Source organism: Magnolia sinica, chromosome 14 (genome assembly GCF_029962835.1).
Source record: "Magnolia sinica isolate HGM2019 chromosome 14, MsV1, whole genome shotgun sequence".
NCBI lineage: Eukaryota > Viridiplantae > Streptophyta > Magnoliopsida > Magnoliales > Magnoliaceae > Magnolia > Magnolia sinica.
Genome location: NC_080586.1, coordinates 3,192,423 through 3,209,632, shown reverse-complemented (window position 1 = coordinate 3,209,632; position 17,210 = coordinate 3,192,423). Strand labels below are relative to the sequence as shown.

Sequence of the window (17,210 nt, the reverse complement as noted above, 5' to 3'; positions counted from 1 at the left end):
CTAACACCAAAAGAAAGGAGAACAACCAAAATCGAGGCTAGCATACCAACCGACGTCTGAAAAGTCGCTTCCATCGGTACACTCCCTTAAACACAAAGTCAGAGCAGGTACTTAGGGAAGATGGGCTGAGCAAAGAAAACTGATGACCGAGTTGAACCATTCAACCAAGGTCGGTAATAAAGGTCATTGCCCAACCCCGACCTCGACTTCAGGTATTGAGGGACGTATCAACTAGAAAACATTGAGGGTAAGCTCTTATCTCACTCATGGAACGCGGAGCATATAAAGATCTACTACCCATGAGGAAATCTGACAAGTTAAACAACTATGCTTGACTAGTTGCCTCAGTATAGGTTACTTGTATTCAACTATGAGGCACCTTTCCCAGTTGAGGGAAAAGGTCCACTCTTTTGCTTCTATTGTATTGTCTACCATCTTTATCTACAAGCTTGACCATAAAAAAACCTTCCCCAGTTAAGGAAAAAAATATTTCTTTATTTCTATTATCTGGTCTGTTAAACGTACATGCTCGACCGCAGGGAACCCCCTCTGTTGAAGGGAAAAGGTCTCTCATCCGATCTACTATGTGCTTGATTGTGAGTGACCTCGTTCAGTTAAAGGGAAGAAGGTGTTCTTTCTCATTCTTAATATTTTGTCTACTTGCGATGTGACTTGAAAATTTACACGCTCGACTATCGACTATAAATCTATATGTTTAGCTATCGACTAAAACCCTACATGCTCAACTATTATATATAATAAGTCATTATACACGACCACCCACACATAAAGGCAAAACGACGCTCGCTACATTATGTATGACTACTCGTACGGATATACTGTCGTAATATCCTCATTGATCACTGCAACAGGCCTATCCTTACCCCCACAGTAAATACCAGGCAGTAAAATGACGAGGTGCACACTAAGTGAGCCAATCTCCCATACACTTGAAGCCTCTTGATCGCATGATGAGTTAAGGTCACATCAATCCAAAATTACTTACTTCCTCAGCCCTTGGAGATAGCGCTCGACTATTGTTATGGGTAAAATCAGAATGACTTGATGACTAAGAATAAAACAAATGGATCATAGGAGACTCCCCAGAGAATGGTGGAGTATCGACCCGACCTCAGGTGCCGACCAATGACATCTACCTCAGGTACTTCGGGTACCAACCTCGACCTCAGGTATTGACGTTGACCTCGGAATAGAAAGAAGAATCCTCTCCGTATATAGGTGGATTACGTCCTGAGATCTCCACCAAAATCACGCCTATCAAGGTAAAGTCAGAGATATTCTTGAGCTTACAGTCCGACTCCAATACGGGTTCCTCTAGCATATCCTCAAACCAATCAAAACACACAAGTAATCAAAAGGTACACACAAATATACCTATTCTATTACGCATAGTATGAGTCCATATGCCTGACTTAGGCATCAAAGAGTCCTCAGCCTTTATCAGCACTTGTAGTACATTATTTTGTTCTCAATTAAATTACAAGTAATTAGCGGCTCGCCAGAGGTGAAGTAGGACTTCTCTTGTTCTCCGTTAAATTACAGGCGGAAGGCAGGTTAACAAGGAGAACCAGATTCCATCATCAACATAATCTATGTATAACATGTGAATTGTACAAAAGCTGAAAGGTTACAAATAAGTACAATCAATACAAATAAATGCCATCCATGGAAAAAATGGACAGTCAATAAAATATAGTTAGGGAGATGGACAATAAATATACATTGCCTGCCAATGCAAGTACAAAGATGGACACTCGAAATGCATGGCTATTTTCGAAATAAAGAGACCTGAATATTGAATCAGTTATCATGACTCTCATGCCTCAAGGGGCATTGAATCAGCTCCCTTGATTGATAATGACAGGATTTTCTTGGATGCGTGACCATGCAAAAATTGCGTACATGTACGATCGATCTTAATCGTACAGTTTACCAAAGTGGGCCATCAACCATCCTTATACTGTCAACATTTTAAGACAGCCAATTGGATGGTTGAGATTGTTCGAGTGATGTTTGTTATGCAACTGCCTCATATATATGACTGGCGCAGTTAATCAGTGATTAATACTACGGGATTCCCCACACTAGCACGGCCTGTAATCCTCGTGGTGCAACGAAAGCACCGTTGTGCGGGATCCACCCTGATGTTTGGGTGACATCCACTCCGTCCATCAGTTTCTCAATCTCATGTAGAAGCATGAGAACAAAAATCAGGCTGATCAGAAAATAAAGTGGGCCACACAGAAGGGAAAAGTGGGAATGACGATGCTCACCGTTGAAACCAACTTGGGTCAGGCAGTGATGTTTGTGCCATCCCTTCTGGGTCCCAAATTGATGTTTATATGCCATCCAACCTATTCATATGGTGAGGCCCACCAGGAATAAGGGAATAACCAGACGAAACTCTGGGCCCCAAGAAGGTTTCAATGGTGCGTGTTCCCATTCTCAATGTGTGCCGTTAGTGTAGCTTATTTGAGTTTTTCATTTACCTGAATTGGAGATTTCTCTCCATATGATATTTCTGAAATGACGGACGGCGTGGATGTCACGAAAGTTTATTAAGGGCCCAAAAACAATATGTGAATTTATATTACTTTTTACCAAAATATATGAGTATTAACGGCAGGGATAGCTCAGTTGGGAGAGCGTCAGACTGAAGATCTGAAGGTCGCGTGTTCGATCCACGCTCACCGCAAAATTACTTTTTTTTTTTTCTTATCCAATTAATCTGGACGGTCCATGATGCCCATATTTATTTTTATTTTTGATAAACTAATCTGGACGGTCCATGATGTCCATATTTACTTTTTTAATCAATTAGTCTGGGCCCTCCATTATGTTTGATAAATTAATATGGATGATCCATTATGTCAATATTCATTATATATTTTTTTTTATCAATTAATCTTGACTGTCCATTTTGTTTGATCAACTACTCTGGATTGTTCATTATGTCGGTGTTTATACCAACTGCCGTGGAGTGTCCATTGTGTTAATCAGAACTTTTTTTCTCCTTTTTTTTTTTTTTTTTGTATTTTTTTTTTTTTGATCAACCAATCTAGACCGTCTATTATGTCCATATATATTTTATTTTATTTTTTGTTTTCTTCCCTTAATATGGACTGTCCATTATGTTTGATCAATTACTTTGGATAAATCATCCATGTTGATGACCAATTACTCAGCAATGTACATTATATCAATCTGGACCATCTTACCTTCTTTTTATTTAATTATTTTTGTCAACTACTCTTGATTGTCCAATATTGTGTTCAAGTTTACACGATAAATTCACAATAATAAGGACTCGTTTGGCATTTGTACTATAATCTAACAAGAACTTTTTAAATAAAAGCTACCTTAGTAATTTATTATTATTATTATTTTATCTCTTGTTTAAAATAAGTTTATTTGGTAAAATCAAGTTAAAAAATAATGCACACGCAGATCCATAGCTCAATTGGCAGACTGAGTGGAGATACCTAGTGTCAACACTTGAGGTCTTGGCATCGATCCCTAGCGGCGGTGGCTAACATGGAGTGTGTGTACTGACATGGGTGTGTGCTAACAAGCTAACCTAATAAAAAGAAAAAAAAAAAAAGTTTAAAAAAATGCTCTTATGTAAAATAAGTATGTTTGGTAAAACATTTAAATAAAAGTCTTTTTTATAGAATTAGATCCATAGAATTGTTAAGAATGGATATCTACAACCTTCATGTTTTAAGACATTTGGGCCATCCATTATGTCGAACATTTGATGTGGATCTTCCATCATATGGAGCCCACCTTTGATGTAGATCGTCCATCATGTGAGCAAAACCTTCAAAGTGGCCCATCCATCATGCGAGGCTTGTTTTGGATGTCGACCATTCATCATTAGGAGTTGACTTTTCATGTGTACCATCATCCATCCGTGGACTACCTTGATTGAGGTCATCCATAATGTGGGCCCCACCATCCATGCTAATTGTCCTTTATGTGGCCCCTCAGTGTCCACTTCCCAATGTGTGGATCCACATTTGATGTGTCCATTGTGTGGGCCCCACCTTCGAAGTGGGTTGTCCATCATGTGGGACCCACTTTTTATGTCCACCTCCCATCATGTGAGATGCACTTTCTATGTGGATCATCCATTATGTTGGGCCACTTTGGATATGGGCGGTCCATCATGCGAGACCTTGGATGTGGACCGTCCATTAGATGGGGCCCACTTAATGTGGATTGTCCATCACGAGGGACTACATTTGATGTGGGCCATCCATCATGCGTGGCCTCCTCCATCCATTGTATGGGCCACCTTGATGTGGACCTTTCATTATATGGCCCCCCCTTCAATATGGATTGTTCATCATCTGGGCCCACCTTTGATGTCAACTGTCCATCACGTGGGCCCACCTTTGTTTCCCTCCTTTCATTATGTGGGTCCCACCTTTGATGTTAACCGTCCATCACATGGGCCTACCTTTGTTGTCCACCATCCATTATGTGGGTCCCACCTTTGATGAGAACCATCCATTAAATGGGGCCCATTAACGTGGATGGTCCATCATATGCCCCACCTTTGTTGTCCTCCATCCATTATATGGGCCCACCTTGATGTGGACTATTCATCATGTGGGGGGCACCTTCAATATAGGTCGTTCATCATGTGGGCCCACCTTTGATGCCCACCATCCATCATGTGGGTCCACCTTTGCTACAAACCATCCATCATCTCGTGCCCACTTGATGTAAATAGTCTCTCATGTGGAGCCACCTTTTGATATGGGCTATCCATTATGTGGGTCGCACCTTTGCTGTGGACCGTCCATCATGAGGGGCCTAACCTCCAATATGGGTCATTCATCATATGGGCCTACCTTTGATGTCAACCTTCCCTCATGTGGTTCTACTTTCAGTGTCCATCATCCATCATGAGGGTCCTACCTTTGACCATACATAATGTGAACTCACCTTTGATGTGGATCATTCATCTTGTGTAGCCCCACCTTCAATATTGGTTACTCATAATGTAGATTTACCTTAAAGAGATAGTAAAGAAATGAAATGAAAGAAAAATGGGAATTATTTAAGCAGTTTAAGGATAAACTTGTCAAAGAATTAACATAATATATCTACCTGTTTAAGCTAAATAATCTCTAAAAGAAAAAGTGGCATCCCAATTATTTATTTTTTAAGAGCTTTTACATTAGTTTATGAAAAAAAAAAAAGCATTAATTTTAGAGCTTTATTAAAGAGTCGATTTAAAAACTAGGAGCTCATTCCTTTTTTAGAATAAACAAATAAGTTTTTATTAGTAGAGATGCCACACGACTCTTAACATTTATCTAAGAAAATATTATTATAATTAAGGATATGTAGAAGGGTGTGTAACATATGTGGTGACATCTAGCAAAGAGATAATTGAGTTTTCAGTTATAGTGGGCTTACACCAAGGTTGCCATCGAACCCTTTGTTTTTTGTGTTGGTTATGAATAAGTTAGAAAGGCACTTGTAGGAAGAGATTTTATAGCACATGCTTCTTGCACATCAAATGATTTTAATTGATTTACGAAGAGGTGTTTTAGAATAAAAAGGATTTAAAATCAATAAAATTAAAATAGAGTATAAGGGATGCAATTATAGTAACAATATTAGTGGTAATGAGGAATTAGTTAAGATTTCTAGAAAAAAAATGATGACTTTTGATATATTGGGTTAATAATTTAGGAGAATGGAGAGAAAAGAATGTCACTTACCAATCTCAAGATATGCAAAAGAAGTGGAGATGTGCCTTTAGAGTTTTATGTGGTCGTCATGTACTACTTACACTAAAATGAAAATTTTAAAAGATAACTATAAGACTAGCCATGTTTTATAGGATATATGTTAGATAGTTAAAGAATAATATGTTCATCAGATGAGTATGGCAGAAATGAAAATGATGAGTTACGAAAAGATGAATGATAGACATAGAAATGAATGTGAGGGAAAGAATTTAAGAGTGGCACTGGCATGCATTCGGGATAAGGGAAAGAAAGTATTATAGTTAGGCCTTGTATAAAAAGACCAAGAAGGTGAGAACTATGTTAGGGTTGTCAATGCGCCGGCCTAGTCCACATCGGGTTGGGCTTGGGCTGGAGTATTGAGCCTGAGGGTTGGGTTCGGGCTTAAAATTCAAAGCTTTTTCAAGCGGGTTAAGCTTGGACTTTGTTGTCCAAAAGCTCATCTTGAGGTGGGCCTGGGTAATATACTTTAATTTTTTTAAAAAAAATCAAATTTTAGTTTTTCCTCATCTTTCCCTTTCTCCAAAACGTATCTCTCTCTTCAAAAAATGCATACTCTTTAAAGCCTCCCTCTCTCCCAGAAAAACACATCTTCCTTTATAGTATCTATCTTTTCCAAAAACACATCCCATTTAAAGCCTCTCTCTCTCTCTCTCTCTCTCTCTCTCTCTCTCTCTCTCTCTAATCAAAGCCATGTATTCCAATTCTATCAGCTCTACAGCAAATCTGAAGAGTTGGATGAAACAGGATATGGTATAATAATGTCTTGAATATATAAGTAGCATGATAGAACTTTAAGCCATGTCTGTGGAGAAAAGAAGGAGAGAAAAGTGAGATATGGGGAATTGTTGGGCGACTCTAATTAAAGCCACTCAGAGCTTAAACATTATCGGAACTTTAAGAAGAAGTAATCAGATAAGTTGATGAATTTTTAATAGAAGAAGAAGATGGATATTTCTTTAGAAGATGGGTTTTCGAGCTTGGGCGCAGCATAAACATGCAGGCTGGACTGTTTTGAACCGTCGCAAGCTCGAGTTGAGCTTGGACCTATGTTCTACAACATGGCCCAAGGTTAGAGTTCAGCTCTTCCCTAACCGAGCCGATGACACCCATAACATTGCTTGAGGAAAGAGTGACCTGCTACCGGTTAGAAGGCTCTCAATGGGCAAAGACCCAACTAATGTGGATGAAGGGCTGTCAATGGGCCAGGCCTGGATAGGTCTCAGCCCGAATTTTGAACTGTTTGGGCCGGGCCATCATTTGGGCCTATTATTCTGATTTTTAGGCTTGAGCCCGGCCCATTGACACCCTACCTGGATGGAAGGAAGAAGAAATTACTTAGGGTCGCTTGGATGCTTGTAATTTTTTTAGTTGTAAACACATCACACATGAAAATAATTTCATGTGTAATCTGTTTACATGCTATTCTATTTGGCTTTTAAGTAGTAATCTATTTATAGGTAAAAAAATTGTATATTTGGCTAGCTTGTAAAATGTTTATAATAAATAAAGTAGGTATTCATATCATAGAGCATGGGCGGTGAACCTTCCGAAATCTGCAAATCCCATAAGAAAGACTTGATTTTTTTTTTTTAGGGGCCCTAAGAGAGTATTAAAGCATGCACATACACTAAACGGATTGGATGTCTTCCACCCATTACAATGGGCCCTAAATGCAATCTATAAGATTTTAATGATAGACGTCTCATCCTTCCCTCGTGTGGTCCATTTGATAATAGATGTTGATGCTGAAATTTGGTTAACCCTCACTGGACCTCCGAATACCTGCACACGAAAATGAAAAAGGAGACCCTAGTTGTAGCAGGGGGACCCTCTGATGCCTAACTTAGAATCAAACGATCTGGGTCTAATGGAGTTAGGGGTTTGCCGATGCGTACATTTTATTGTGGATTTGCCCTCTATTTATAGGCCAAGAGTCAATTACGTAGATAGAAACGCTCCCTAAATAATATGCATGCGTTTAGCAGCCATTTCTCAGCGGTTTCCCAAGATCCTCGGTGATGATAAAGTTGAATGGTTGAAATTTGGTAATATATGAGGTTGGTGACCGAGGTCGACAATCCAAGCTAACTAAAGGATTTAAACCTATGGCCGTTCTGATGATGACCTCCCTGAGCTAGGTGCTTAGTAGGCTGTGGTCAGTTCTTCTTTCAATATTTATTCGGCCTTCTGTTGAATTCTAGGTTCGTGGCCAAATGTTCGAGCAGCAGAGTCGAGCTGTCTTCCTTTGGGACCTTAATGGTGTCTTGAAGGCACTGAGGATGACCATCATCTTCATTTTATTGTACGGTGTAGAGACACCCTTGTAAGTTTCGAGCCGTGCAACCCTGACCTTGTGCAGGATCATGACTTGAATGGCCTTTGACAAGATCTCAGGAGGAGCTCATTAGGAGCATGGAAATGTTACGCACACACACCCCCACACACTCACACTGTAGTGTGCTTTCACCACCTATGGATACTCGAGCCCTTGACCTGGTGTTGAAATTCCTGAGAGTCTTACCACCCGAGCAAAAGCGAGGATCCAACATGGTAGAATTTGATTGTGCCATAAGCCACAGTCAAAGATGAGGTGATGGGCTTAGTTTCTAACAGCGGCACAAGATCTAATTAAATCTCACCATGTTAAATTGGACAATTTCCATTTATTCATGAAATTTGGTGATAGAAGCATATTGCTTGGTGGGTCACCAAGACACCAACATAATGAGATTTAGTTGGGCCATGTGACACTTATCAGGAATGGAACAACTTTCAAACTTTTCATTTATGACAATGTACATGACTCAATCAAATCCAGCCATGGTAGGCCGGAAAGGGATTGACTACTTCCCCTGCCACTAGCTAATGGCTAGTAGTCGGTGCTACATGGGCCCCACCATGATGTATGTGTTTCATCCATGCAGTCCACCCATTCTTCCCGATCATTTTATGCTATGAGCCCAAAAATGATGTTGATCCAAATCTTAAGTGGACCGCACAGTGTTGATTGAACGTTCACCATTAAAAACTTTTTGAGGCCATGAAAGTTTTGGATCAAGCTGACATATATATATTTTTTTCGCTTCATCCAAGTCTGTATGACCTAATCAATAGGTTAGATGTCAAATAACCATTCCAGTGGGCCTAGGAGGTTTTTTTAATGGTGGACATTCAATCACTACTGTTTTCGCATGGTGTGGTCCACCTGAGATTTAGATCTACCTAATTTTTGGGATCAGGTCCTAAAAAATATAAGCCTGGACCACTATCAGGTAGACCCCACTATTCCAAACAATGGAGTCTGGTTCATTGTACAAGTGTTGCCCACCTAGTGAGCTGATAAGCCTGATTTTCAAGAATGGCCATGTTCATGGTAGGGCCTACTGTTTCCACGGTACTGATGTTGGCAGGAACTCATGGTAATATCCCTGGGAGCAATCGCTTCCTAGAGAAATATGACCCAAAAGGAAACCGAGTGGACAATTGTACAAGCAAAGTACACTCTTTATACCAATAATCCTAACAATAATTCCAATCACGATAAAGATAAACGGCTTAGATTCATTCATATTCGATTGATCTACATCCAGCCTTTATTCAAATACATTCATTCATCATGTACTGCACTTAGCTACTAGCAAGATCATACCCAAGCAATGTGTTGATGAGAGAGCTGGAAGTGGCACTATTCACTACACTGCAATTCCTTCTGATGTCCCCTCGGGTGCCCTCCAAAACCTCAATATTGCCCATCTTCACCATTGCTTGCGCGAATTTTGCGGCCCACCCACTCGGATTATTTACACTTTCATTCACTATCGCCGCCAGCGACGTATTGGTCACAAGAGCATGATCCGACGTCAAGAGTCCCAAATTGTTGATAAGGCCCACATAATACTTGTTATCGAGAACGATAGGCGTAATGATGTCTAGTGCGACGACGGTTGGATCTGTTTGGTTGCTATTCGACGGGCACTTGCATTGGAGGAGCTCGGTGTAGGATGAACTAAGGGTTGGATCTGGTCTACCAGTGCCATTGAAGTTGTAGAGCCTATTAGTGAATGTGGCACAGTGGGCCACACCTATGGAGTGTGCCCCAGAAAGTATAACCATTTCCTCAGCTGTTAAGTTCTTGGCTGCGAAGCTGGCCACTAGTTGGTTGGCATTGAAGGTTGGTGGTGGGAGATTAATGTTAGCCTCAGTCACATTGGAGATTCGACCATCCCTTCGGCCTGAGGGGACTTGGTATGATATGTTCCCGGCGAGGGAAGCACTGTCCCGAGCAGCGAATGCAATGATGTCGGCACAAGAGACTGTGTTTGGGCATTGAACTTCGAGTGTAGCCTTGGCCGCGTTAATCACCTCAAAGCCACGGAGGCTAGGGTTGTTGGCCGGTGAGTCCTTCTCAGCTGTGTTGTTGGCCGTTGAGTCTATCAGCACCGACGCATCACAACCCTATAAAAGCAATGTTTTTTAATATTGTTATTTCATTTCAAAATATAAATTTAATTAAGGGCTCGTTTGGAAGCGTAAAAATGTAATTAAAATTCTTTTATTTTAAAAATCTTAAATCAAATTCGTGCAAGATTGAAAATTATTTTTCACTATCATGACAATTAAGATGTTTGAATGCATAAAATCTATAGTAAATTATTATTCCCTTCTATCATTTAAATTCTCTGGTGCTATAAATAAAATGGCTATTGTTTACTGAATTTGAGCATTTCATTTGTTATTTAAATGCGGTTCCATTTCATTTTATTTTTTTTTTCAAAATTCGGCTTCCACTAGCAGATAAGAAATTTATTGCCGGATAATGATTACATTAACCTATGGATTCCATGCATCCGGATGGAGTTTGGCTGGTGACCTAATCACTAGCTAGCTAGTTGGTGTCAAAACTTTATAGATCTATTGTATCTATTTTATCCATGTTATCCATTCATTAAACAACTTATTTTAGGATATGAGTTCAAACATAAGGCAGATCCTAGGTTCAGTCCTTGCCTGAGTGGAAGACTCCGAGGAGTTTCAACACGGGGACTTGGGTTTGAAACCCATAAGTGGTGAAATCCCACTAAGGCGTGCTTGGGTATATGGCGGGTGCGTGTGTTTTTTATAAAAAAAAGGTAGATCCAAAGCTTAAGTGGACCACACCAAAAGAAATAGTGGAGACAATGACAAGATGGAAGCCGTTTGCATATACAGATTATATAAAGTACTGTTACTTTCATTTACCATTTAAATGCTTTAGCATTAGAAATAAGGTGACTATTGTTAAATAAATTTAAACTATTTAAATATAATTTTATTATTTTAGATCCACTTCTTATAAGCAGGATAACTATCAACAGACAATGATTATATCTACCTATGAACTCCGTGCATTCAAACAAGCCCAAGCAAAAATGGGAAGTTTGGATTATTTTCAAACCCTTGTGAAAAAATTGAAATCGATATTGTACCTACATTTCACTTTAATGTCGTTGGTCATTGCATTTGATTTATTATGATTTGAATGAATTGCTATTTGATTCAATTGAGCATCCGAACGCACCCAAGTATACAGAAAGTTAGGTAGGATGTGGGCATGATTTGACTTTTGATTCAATTGAGCATCCAAACGCACCCCAGTATACAGAAAGTTAGGTAGGACGTGGGCATGATTTGACTTTTCGCAGATGATAATTACAGGAAAAAAAAAACCGAATCCGAGTGAAGAAACATGTCAACTTGTAGCAGTACCGTCTACTGAATTAAGGACATCACTCCAATGATGGTTTACCACCACTTGGAAAATGGCGGTGGATATGATGGCTCTTACTATTTGCATGTGTCACTCATGGATGGTTATCTAGACCATTTAAATTGCGGGCCAAATTGTGGGTGAATCCAATCTCTAAAATCATATATATCATGCAATCACAACCATCCAATCGAAGGACATTAATAAATGGTTAAAAGTAAAATAGTGAGTAAGGCTAAATCAGATAGTTACTAACATCTTCTCATATTAGCCTTTTGGGTTATGCTCCATCTCAACTGGATCGGTGGTTTGGTTGGACGGTTTGGATCACCATACAACTATAACATGGGTACGGTTGAAGAGTCACCACCATTTCCTAGCGCCCCACATCAAATGTGCGGCCTTTCGATTTATGTGGAGCCCACCGTAATAGAAGGCTCAAATCCAATCGGTCCAAACTGTGTGCCCCTTCGATTTATCCTCAAATGAAAAGGATCATTTTGATCCAGACCATAAGTGGATCACACCTAGGGAAGAATTGGGGTGGAAACGGCCACCATTAAAATCTTCCATATTGTGTGTGGGGTCCACCATTTTTAAATATCAATCCAATCATTCACGAGATGTGACCCACCATGATTAATCGTTAATCTAAAGAATCAATCCATTCAGAAACTCAAGTGGACCACACCACGGCATTTTATAGATTTTTGATCCACATGAGTTTTGGATCAGCCTGATTTTTGGGCTCAAGAGAGAACATTAGGAGGAGCACATGATGGACGGACCAGATCTCATGAAACATCATTGTGATTCCTACACACCTTGTACTGGAATAAGCTTATTCATCAATCAAAGGCTGTGTGTGTGTGTATATATATATATATATATATATATATATATATATATATATATATATATATATATATATATATATATATATATATATATATATATTTGTATTACTTTTATCAGCACTGGCACACGACCTCTGCATGCAGCCCTCTGGCACATGAGTCGAGTATCCAATCGTTATACGGGTTTTGTAGCCCCACAAATCAGATGGGTTCTTGCAGATGCACCATAAAAAAATGGACGGTCTAAAAGATGCGGTACGTTTTTCTCAAGTGGTCTTTTGATTTCATACGTGTGCGACCTACCTGATAGATATTTCAGAAGGACATTAAAGCATGATAAATAAACCTATGCACCTTTTCCTACCTACTTAAAGTGATAATGGAGTTTACTGGACACGTGGACACATCGATCAGATGATCCTAACCATCCAACAGTGGCTCATTTTCTCATGACTCACTACAAGAAAGTAGGCCTTTAGCCTCGATTCAAAAAAAATGAGGCTAATTAAATATGCTTTTCAGCCTCATTTGTTAAGAAACTGAGGCTAAAAGTTCATTTTTTCCCTCGATTGTTGAGAAACTGAGGCCTAAAGTCTACCCTTTTGCCTCGGTTAGTGAGAAACTGAGGTCAAAAGTCTACTCTTTTGCCTCTGTTGGTGAGAAACTGTGGCCAAAAGTCTACCCTTTTACCTCGGTTGGTGAGTAACTGAGGCAAAAGGGGGCTAAAAGTCTGCCCTTTTGCCTCAGTTGGTGAGAAACTAAGGGTAAAAGTATACCATTTTGCCTTAGTTGGTGAGAAACTGAGGCCAAAAGTCTGCCCTTTTGTCTCTATTGGTGAGCAACTAAGGCTAAAAGTCTGTCATTTTGCCTCAGTTGGTGAGAAACTGAGGCCAAAAGTCTATCATTTTGTCTCAGTTAGTGAGAAACTAAGGCCAAAAGTCTTCCCTTTTACCTCGATTGGTGAGCAACTGAGGCCAAAAGTTTGTTATTTTACCTCGGTTGGTGAGCAACTGAGGTCAAAAGTCTGTCTTTTTGCCTCGGTTGTTGAGAACTGAGGCCAAAAGTCTATCCTTTTGCCTCGGTTGGTGAGAAATTGAGGCCAAAAGTCTGTCAACTGCGGCTAAAAGTCTGCCCTTTTGCTTCGGTTGGTGAGAAATTGAGGCCAAAAGTCTGCCCTTTTGCCTTGATTGGTGAGAAGGTTAAAAGTCTGCCCTTTTGCTTCGGTTGGTGAGAAATTGAGGCCAAAAGTCTGCCCTTTTGCCTTGATTGGTGAGAAGGTTAAAAGTCTATCATTTTGCCTCGGTTGGTGAGTAATTGAGGCTAAAAGTCTGCCTTTTTGTCTCGGTTGTTGAGAACTGGGGCCAAAAGTCTTCTCTTTTACTTCGGTTGATGAAAAACTGAGGCCAAAAGTTTACTTTTTAGCCTCAGTTGCATACGAACTGAGGCCAAAAGTCTACTTTTTAACCTCAGTTGCATACGAATCGAGGACAAAAGTCTACTTTTCAGCCTCAGTTGCTATTTTTCCTCAGTAACACAGGAACAAAGTTAAAAGTCTAATTTTTAGCCACAATTGCATAGTTCTCTTTGATGTGGTTCACCTATGCATCACAGCAAGATTTGTCAATCTGAGCCTAAATGAGGTGGCTCATATAATGGACGGTGGAGATGGAAACATATTGGCTACTCAAACATCTTACTTATGATATCCATTAAATTTTCTTTTTACGCTCTAGAGTCAAGGAAGGAACATGATGTACGGAGTAGATTTTACATACTCAACCTGGTGGACCACATAGAGCTTCTGTATTTTACGCCTGCATAAAACAGGTTTTGCGGAGGATTCCGGTCCAAACCACAGACAGGCATTGAATTGAGTTCTAATATCTTGATGCACCCAATCCCCGTATGTGTGGCTGTCGTTTGCGGATCGAGAAAGTTGATTTTATGGGACACCTCAAATGGGATATACTTCCAAACCCTTTATCCAAGTTTAGATCTATCAGATCAACGGTCTGGATCACCTAAATTTAGGGCCCACTTTCTTAGACTTGCGCAGCAGGAAAATTTAACGTTGTAACACATGACGACCATACAAATTCTTCCACACGGTGTCGGTATCTTCCAAACATCCAGAGCAACGCGTTTTCGAATTATCACATACAACTACGTCGTATGTAACTTAGCAATGGAAGTGGGTCCCACTTTCTTGCTTTGGACTCTTAAGGTATAGGTATGTAAAGTGGAATCCACTTCAAATCATGGTCTCGTGTTTGAGATTGTGGTATGGCATTTTATCGATGAGCGTAAGGTGTTTTACCATTCGCGTTTCTTTGCAGATGGTTTCACATGTAAAAAACATACAGTGCATATGCATAACTACCATGGATCTCACTTCTGAATTATTTCTTTTTTTGTTTTAGGTTGTAGTCGAACACAACATTGAGCGTGCAACAAGAAAATAGACTGAAGCAGATGGGTGCGATGGTGAGGAACGTTTGCTCGTATGTAGAGGGAAATGTTAGCAAAGACTGAGGTGGGGAAATCAGAAAATGTCTATAGGGCATTTATCTAATCTGCTCTCAAAACCTGCAGCACACGGCAGCTTTCAAACTTGCGTAGAAGGCAACAGGAAGCAGAACTTGATGCTTAGTGTTATTTGTCTTTTTTGTTAGTTTAAATAGGTGGTTAACTATTTTGTTGGTATTGTATTTTTATGCTTAGTGTTATTTGTGCCTGTAGTATTTTGAAAACCTTAAATAGACTGTTAGCTGCTTTATTGGTATTGTATTTTTATGATTTTTTTTAAACAAATATTTTAAAAATTAAACATTTTTAACCACAGTTTAGAACTGAACTAAATAAAAAATTTAGCTTCAGTTTTGCTTCCGTTATCCAAACTGAGACCACAACCCTTGTGGCTAAAGGCTTTAGCCTCGGTTGTTAAGAACCGAGGTTAAAAATGGATTTAGCTTCGATTAAAGGCAACTGAGGTTAAAATTTTGATTTAGCACTATTTCGAGAAAATTGAAGTTAAAAAAATTATTTTAGCCTCACTTGAAGAATCGCCTCGGTTGTTAAAACTGAGGCTAAAACCTTTAGCCACAGCGGTTCCAACCTCAGTTTGGAGAATTGAGGCAAAACTGAGGCTAAAGGCTTTTGCCTCAATTTTTAACCTTCTTAACCACAATTTTGAACCAAGGCTAAGTCTCCTTTTCTTCTAGTGATTGTCCATTATCTAGTATAATGATTTTATATGTATGATCCTACGAGAAGGCCATTTGAGGAGAAATATTCAAGTACAACTTCCACACGCAATGCTCTCTCTCCCACCAACTTAATTAAGGTGGGCCATCCCCATAAAATGAGTCAGTTTTCTATGGTGTAGCTAACCAACGTGATGAGCAAACCATCCTAACCTTTGCCTAGATTGTCATTAAGGTGTGGCCCATGTATTGAACGGATCAGATATTCACTACGAGAGAATTGTATGACTTAAATTGTATCAGACGTACAAAATACATACCCTTACGAAGCAATCGTGGAAATGCATGCGGATGAGACCCGCGGCGAGACCCGGGTTGTTGGCGAAGGCATTGGCAACTGCCTGCCGCACGATTCGCTCAGCCGACGGGCATGTTCTGTTGTAGAAACCAACGGTCAGGGCGGCTCCGCAGACCGTCGATAATGCGGCCACCAACACGAAGACCTTGCAATGCATGGGAGTTGCGGACATTGTAATGAAAGCTAATTACACAAGCTTTGTTATGCTAGCTTTGCTGTCTTGTGATGAAATTACATGGGCTGAGAGATGAATTTATAGAAGAGAGACAGAGAGAGAGATTGAACATTGTTTATGTAGCTAGGTTGACTAAGTATGCGTCGGCATTTGTGGCTAGTGAGAAGTACTGCCAAAATGACTAGTGAAAAGTAAGGTACTGACAAAATGGCTAGTGAAAAGTATTGTTAAATTTCTATTTAATTTAAAAACGACATTGGGTTAGGTTCGGCCAAGATGTATTGGATGGACAGTAATGTACACACATGTGGGTCTAGGAAAACTATATAGTTTTTTCATCCTTTTCAACCGTCGTGAAAAAAAAATAAAAAATAAAAAAATGAAGGACCCTCAACCTGGGGTGGCCCACTAATTGGACAGTCCAGATTGTTGCCATGGGCACTAATTAAATAGTTCACTAGAATAATTATGGTATCACAAGGGCACTTCTACCCACCGTGTTCAATTTTTTATTATAGACGGGATCTTCCATCTACCTTCCTTTTTTTGACTTTTTTTGAACATGTACATATCTATCTTATTAACCTAGACTTCTATTGGTATAAACAAAACAATAAAGGTGAAAATACTTTTACTTTTCGGTTGCTTTTACCTAGAAAATTATAGAGATATTTTTGTCCAAAACCCTTTTTCGGTACTTGAAAAATTTACTTTCCTAACATAAGCTTTCGTACCCGAAAAATCTACTTTCATAACATAAGTTTTCTACGTTCATAAAAAAATATATATAAAAGTTAAGCGTTTATAGAGCTAATTTTTTCTCCTTTTTTTTAAACAAATGGAACTTTTTAAAACTCACACGTGTGTACAATAGCTCATGTACATGCCACACGTGACAGCATGGAATATTGGCGTAAGATCCAATTCGTTCATCAGAGTACTACTACGTAGACGCTCTAGTACACGATCCAGATAGTTTCACTTGTCAGGTGGAGTACATGTTATGAAACAAATGTGCGGATGAAGGCTTGGATGAAGTTTTATTAACCGTAAAAAAATTTCTAACGCAGTGGCCCACATGA

General features: G+C 39.5%; 1 protein-coding gene and 1 non-coding gene across 2 annotated transcripts; one reads left to right on the top strand and one right to left on the bottom strand.

The window, feature by feature from the left end:
* The first annotated feature begins 2,643 nt into the window (after positions 1–2,643).
* TRNAF-GAA (transfer RNA phenylalanine (anticodon GAA)) lies at positions 2,644–2,716 on the top strand. The gene has a single exon. It is a non-coding gene; the product is annotated as a tRNA-Phe (tRNA).
* Positions 2,717–9,324: 6,608 nt separating this feature from the next.
* LOC131225423 (peroxidase 5-like) lies at positions 9,325–16,183 on the bottom strand. Its single transcript, XM_058220954.1, has 2 exons — positions 15,916–16,183; positions 9,325–10,244 (listed from the first exon to the last, which is right to left on the bottom strand). Exons 1-2 carry the CDS (start codon positions 16,123–16,125, stop codon positions 9,417–9,419), a joined length of 1,038 nt encoding a protein of 345 aa, XP_058076937.1. The 5' UTR covers positions 16,126–16,183; the 3' UTR covers positions 9,325–9,416.
* Between the last annotated feature and the right edge of the window lie 1,027 nt (positions 16,184–17,210).

Coding starts and splice junctions, on each gene's coding strand:
- LOC131225423 (XM_058220954.1), bottom strand. CDS start 16,125: ATGTCCGCAACTCCCATGCATTGCAAGGTCTTCGTGTTGGTGGCCGCA. Junction 10,245..15,915: donor TCCACGATTGCTTCGTAAGG/GTATGTATTTTG, acceptor TTGCTTTTATAG/GGTTGTGATGCGTCGGTGCT.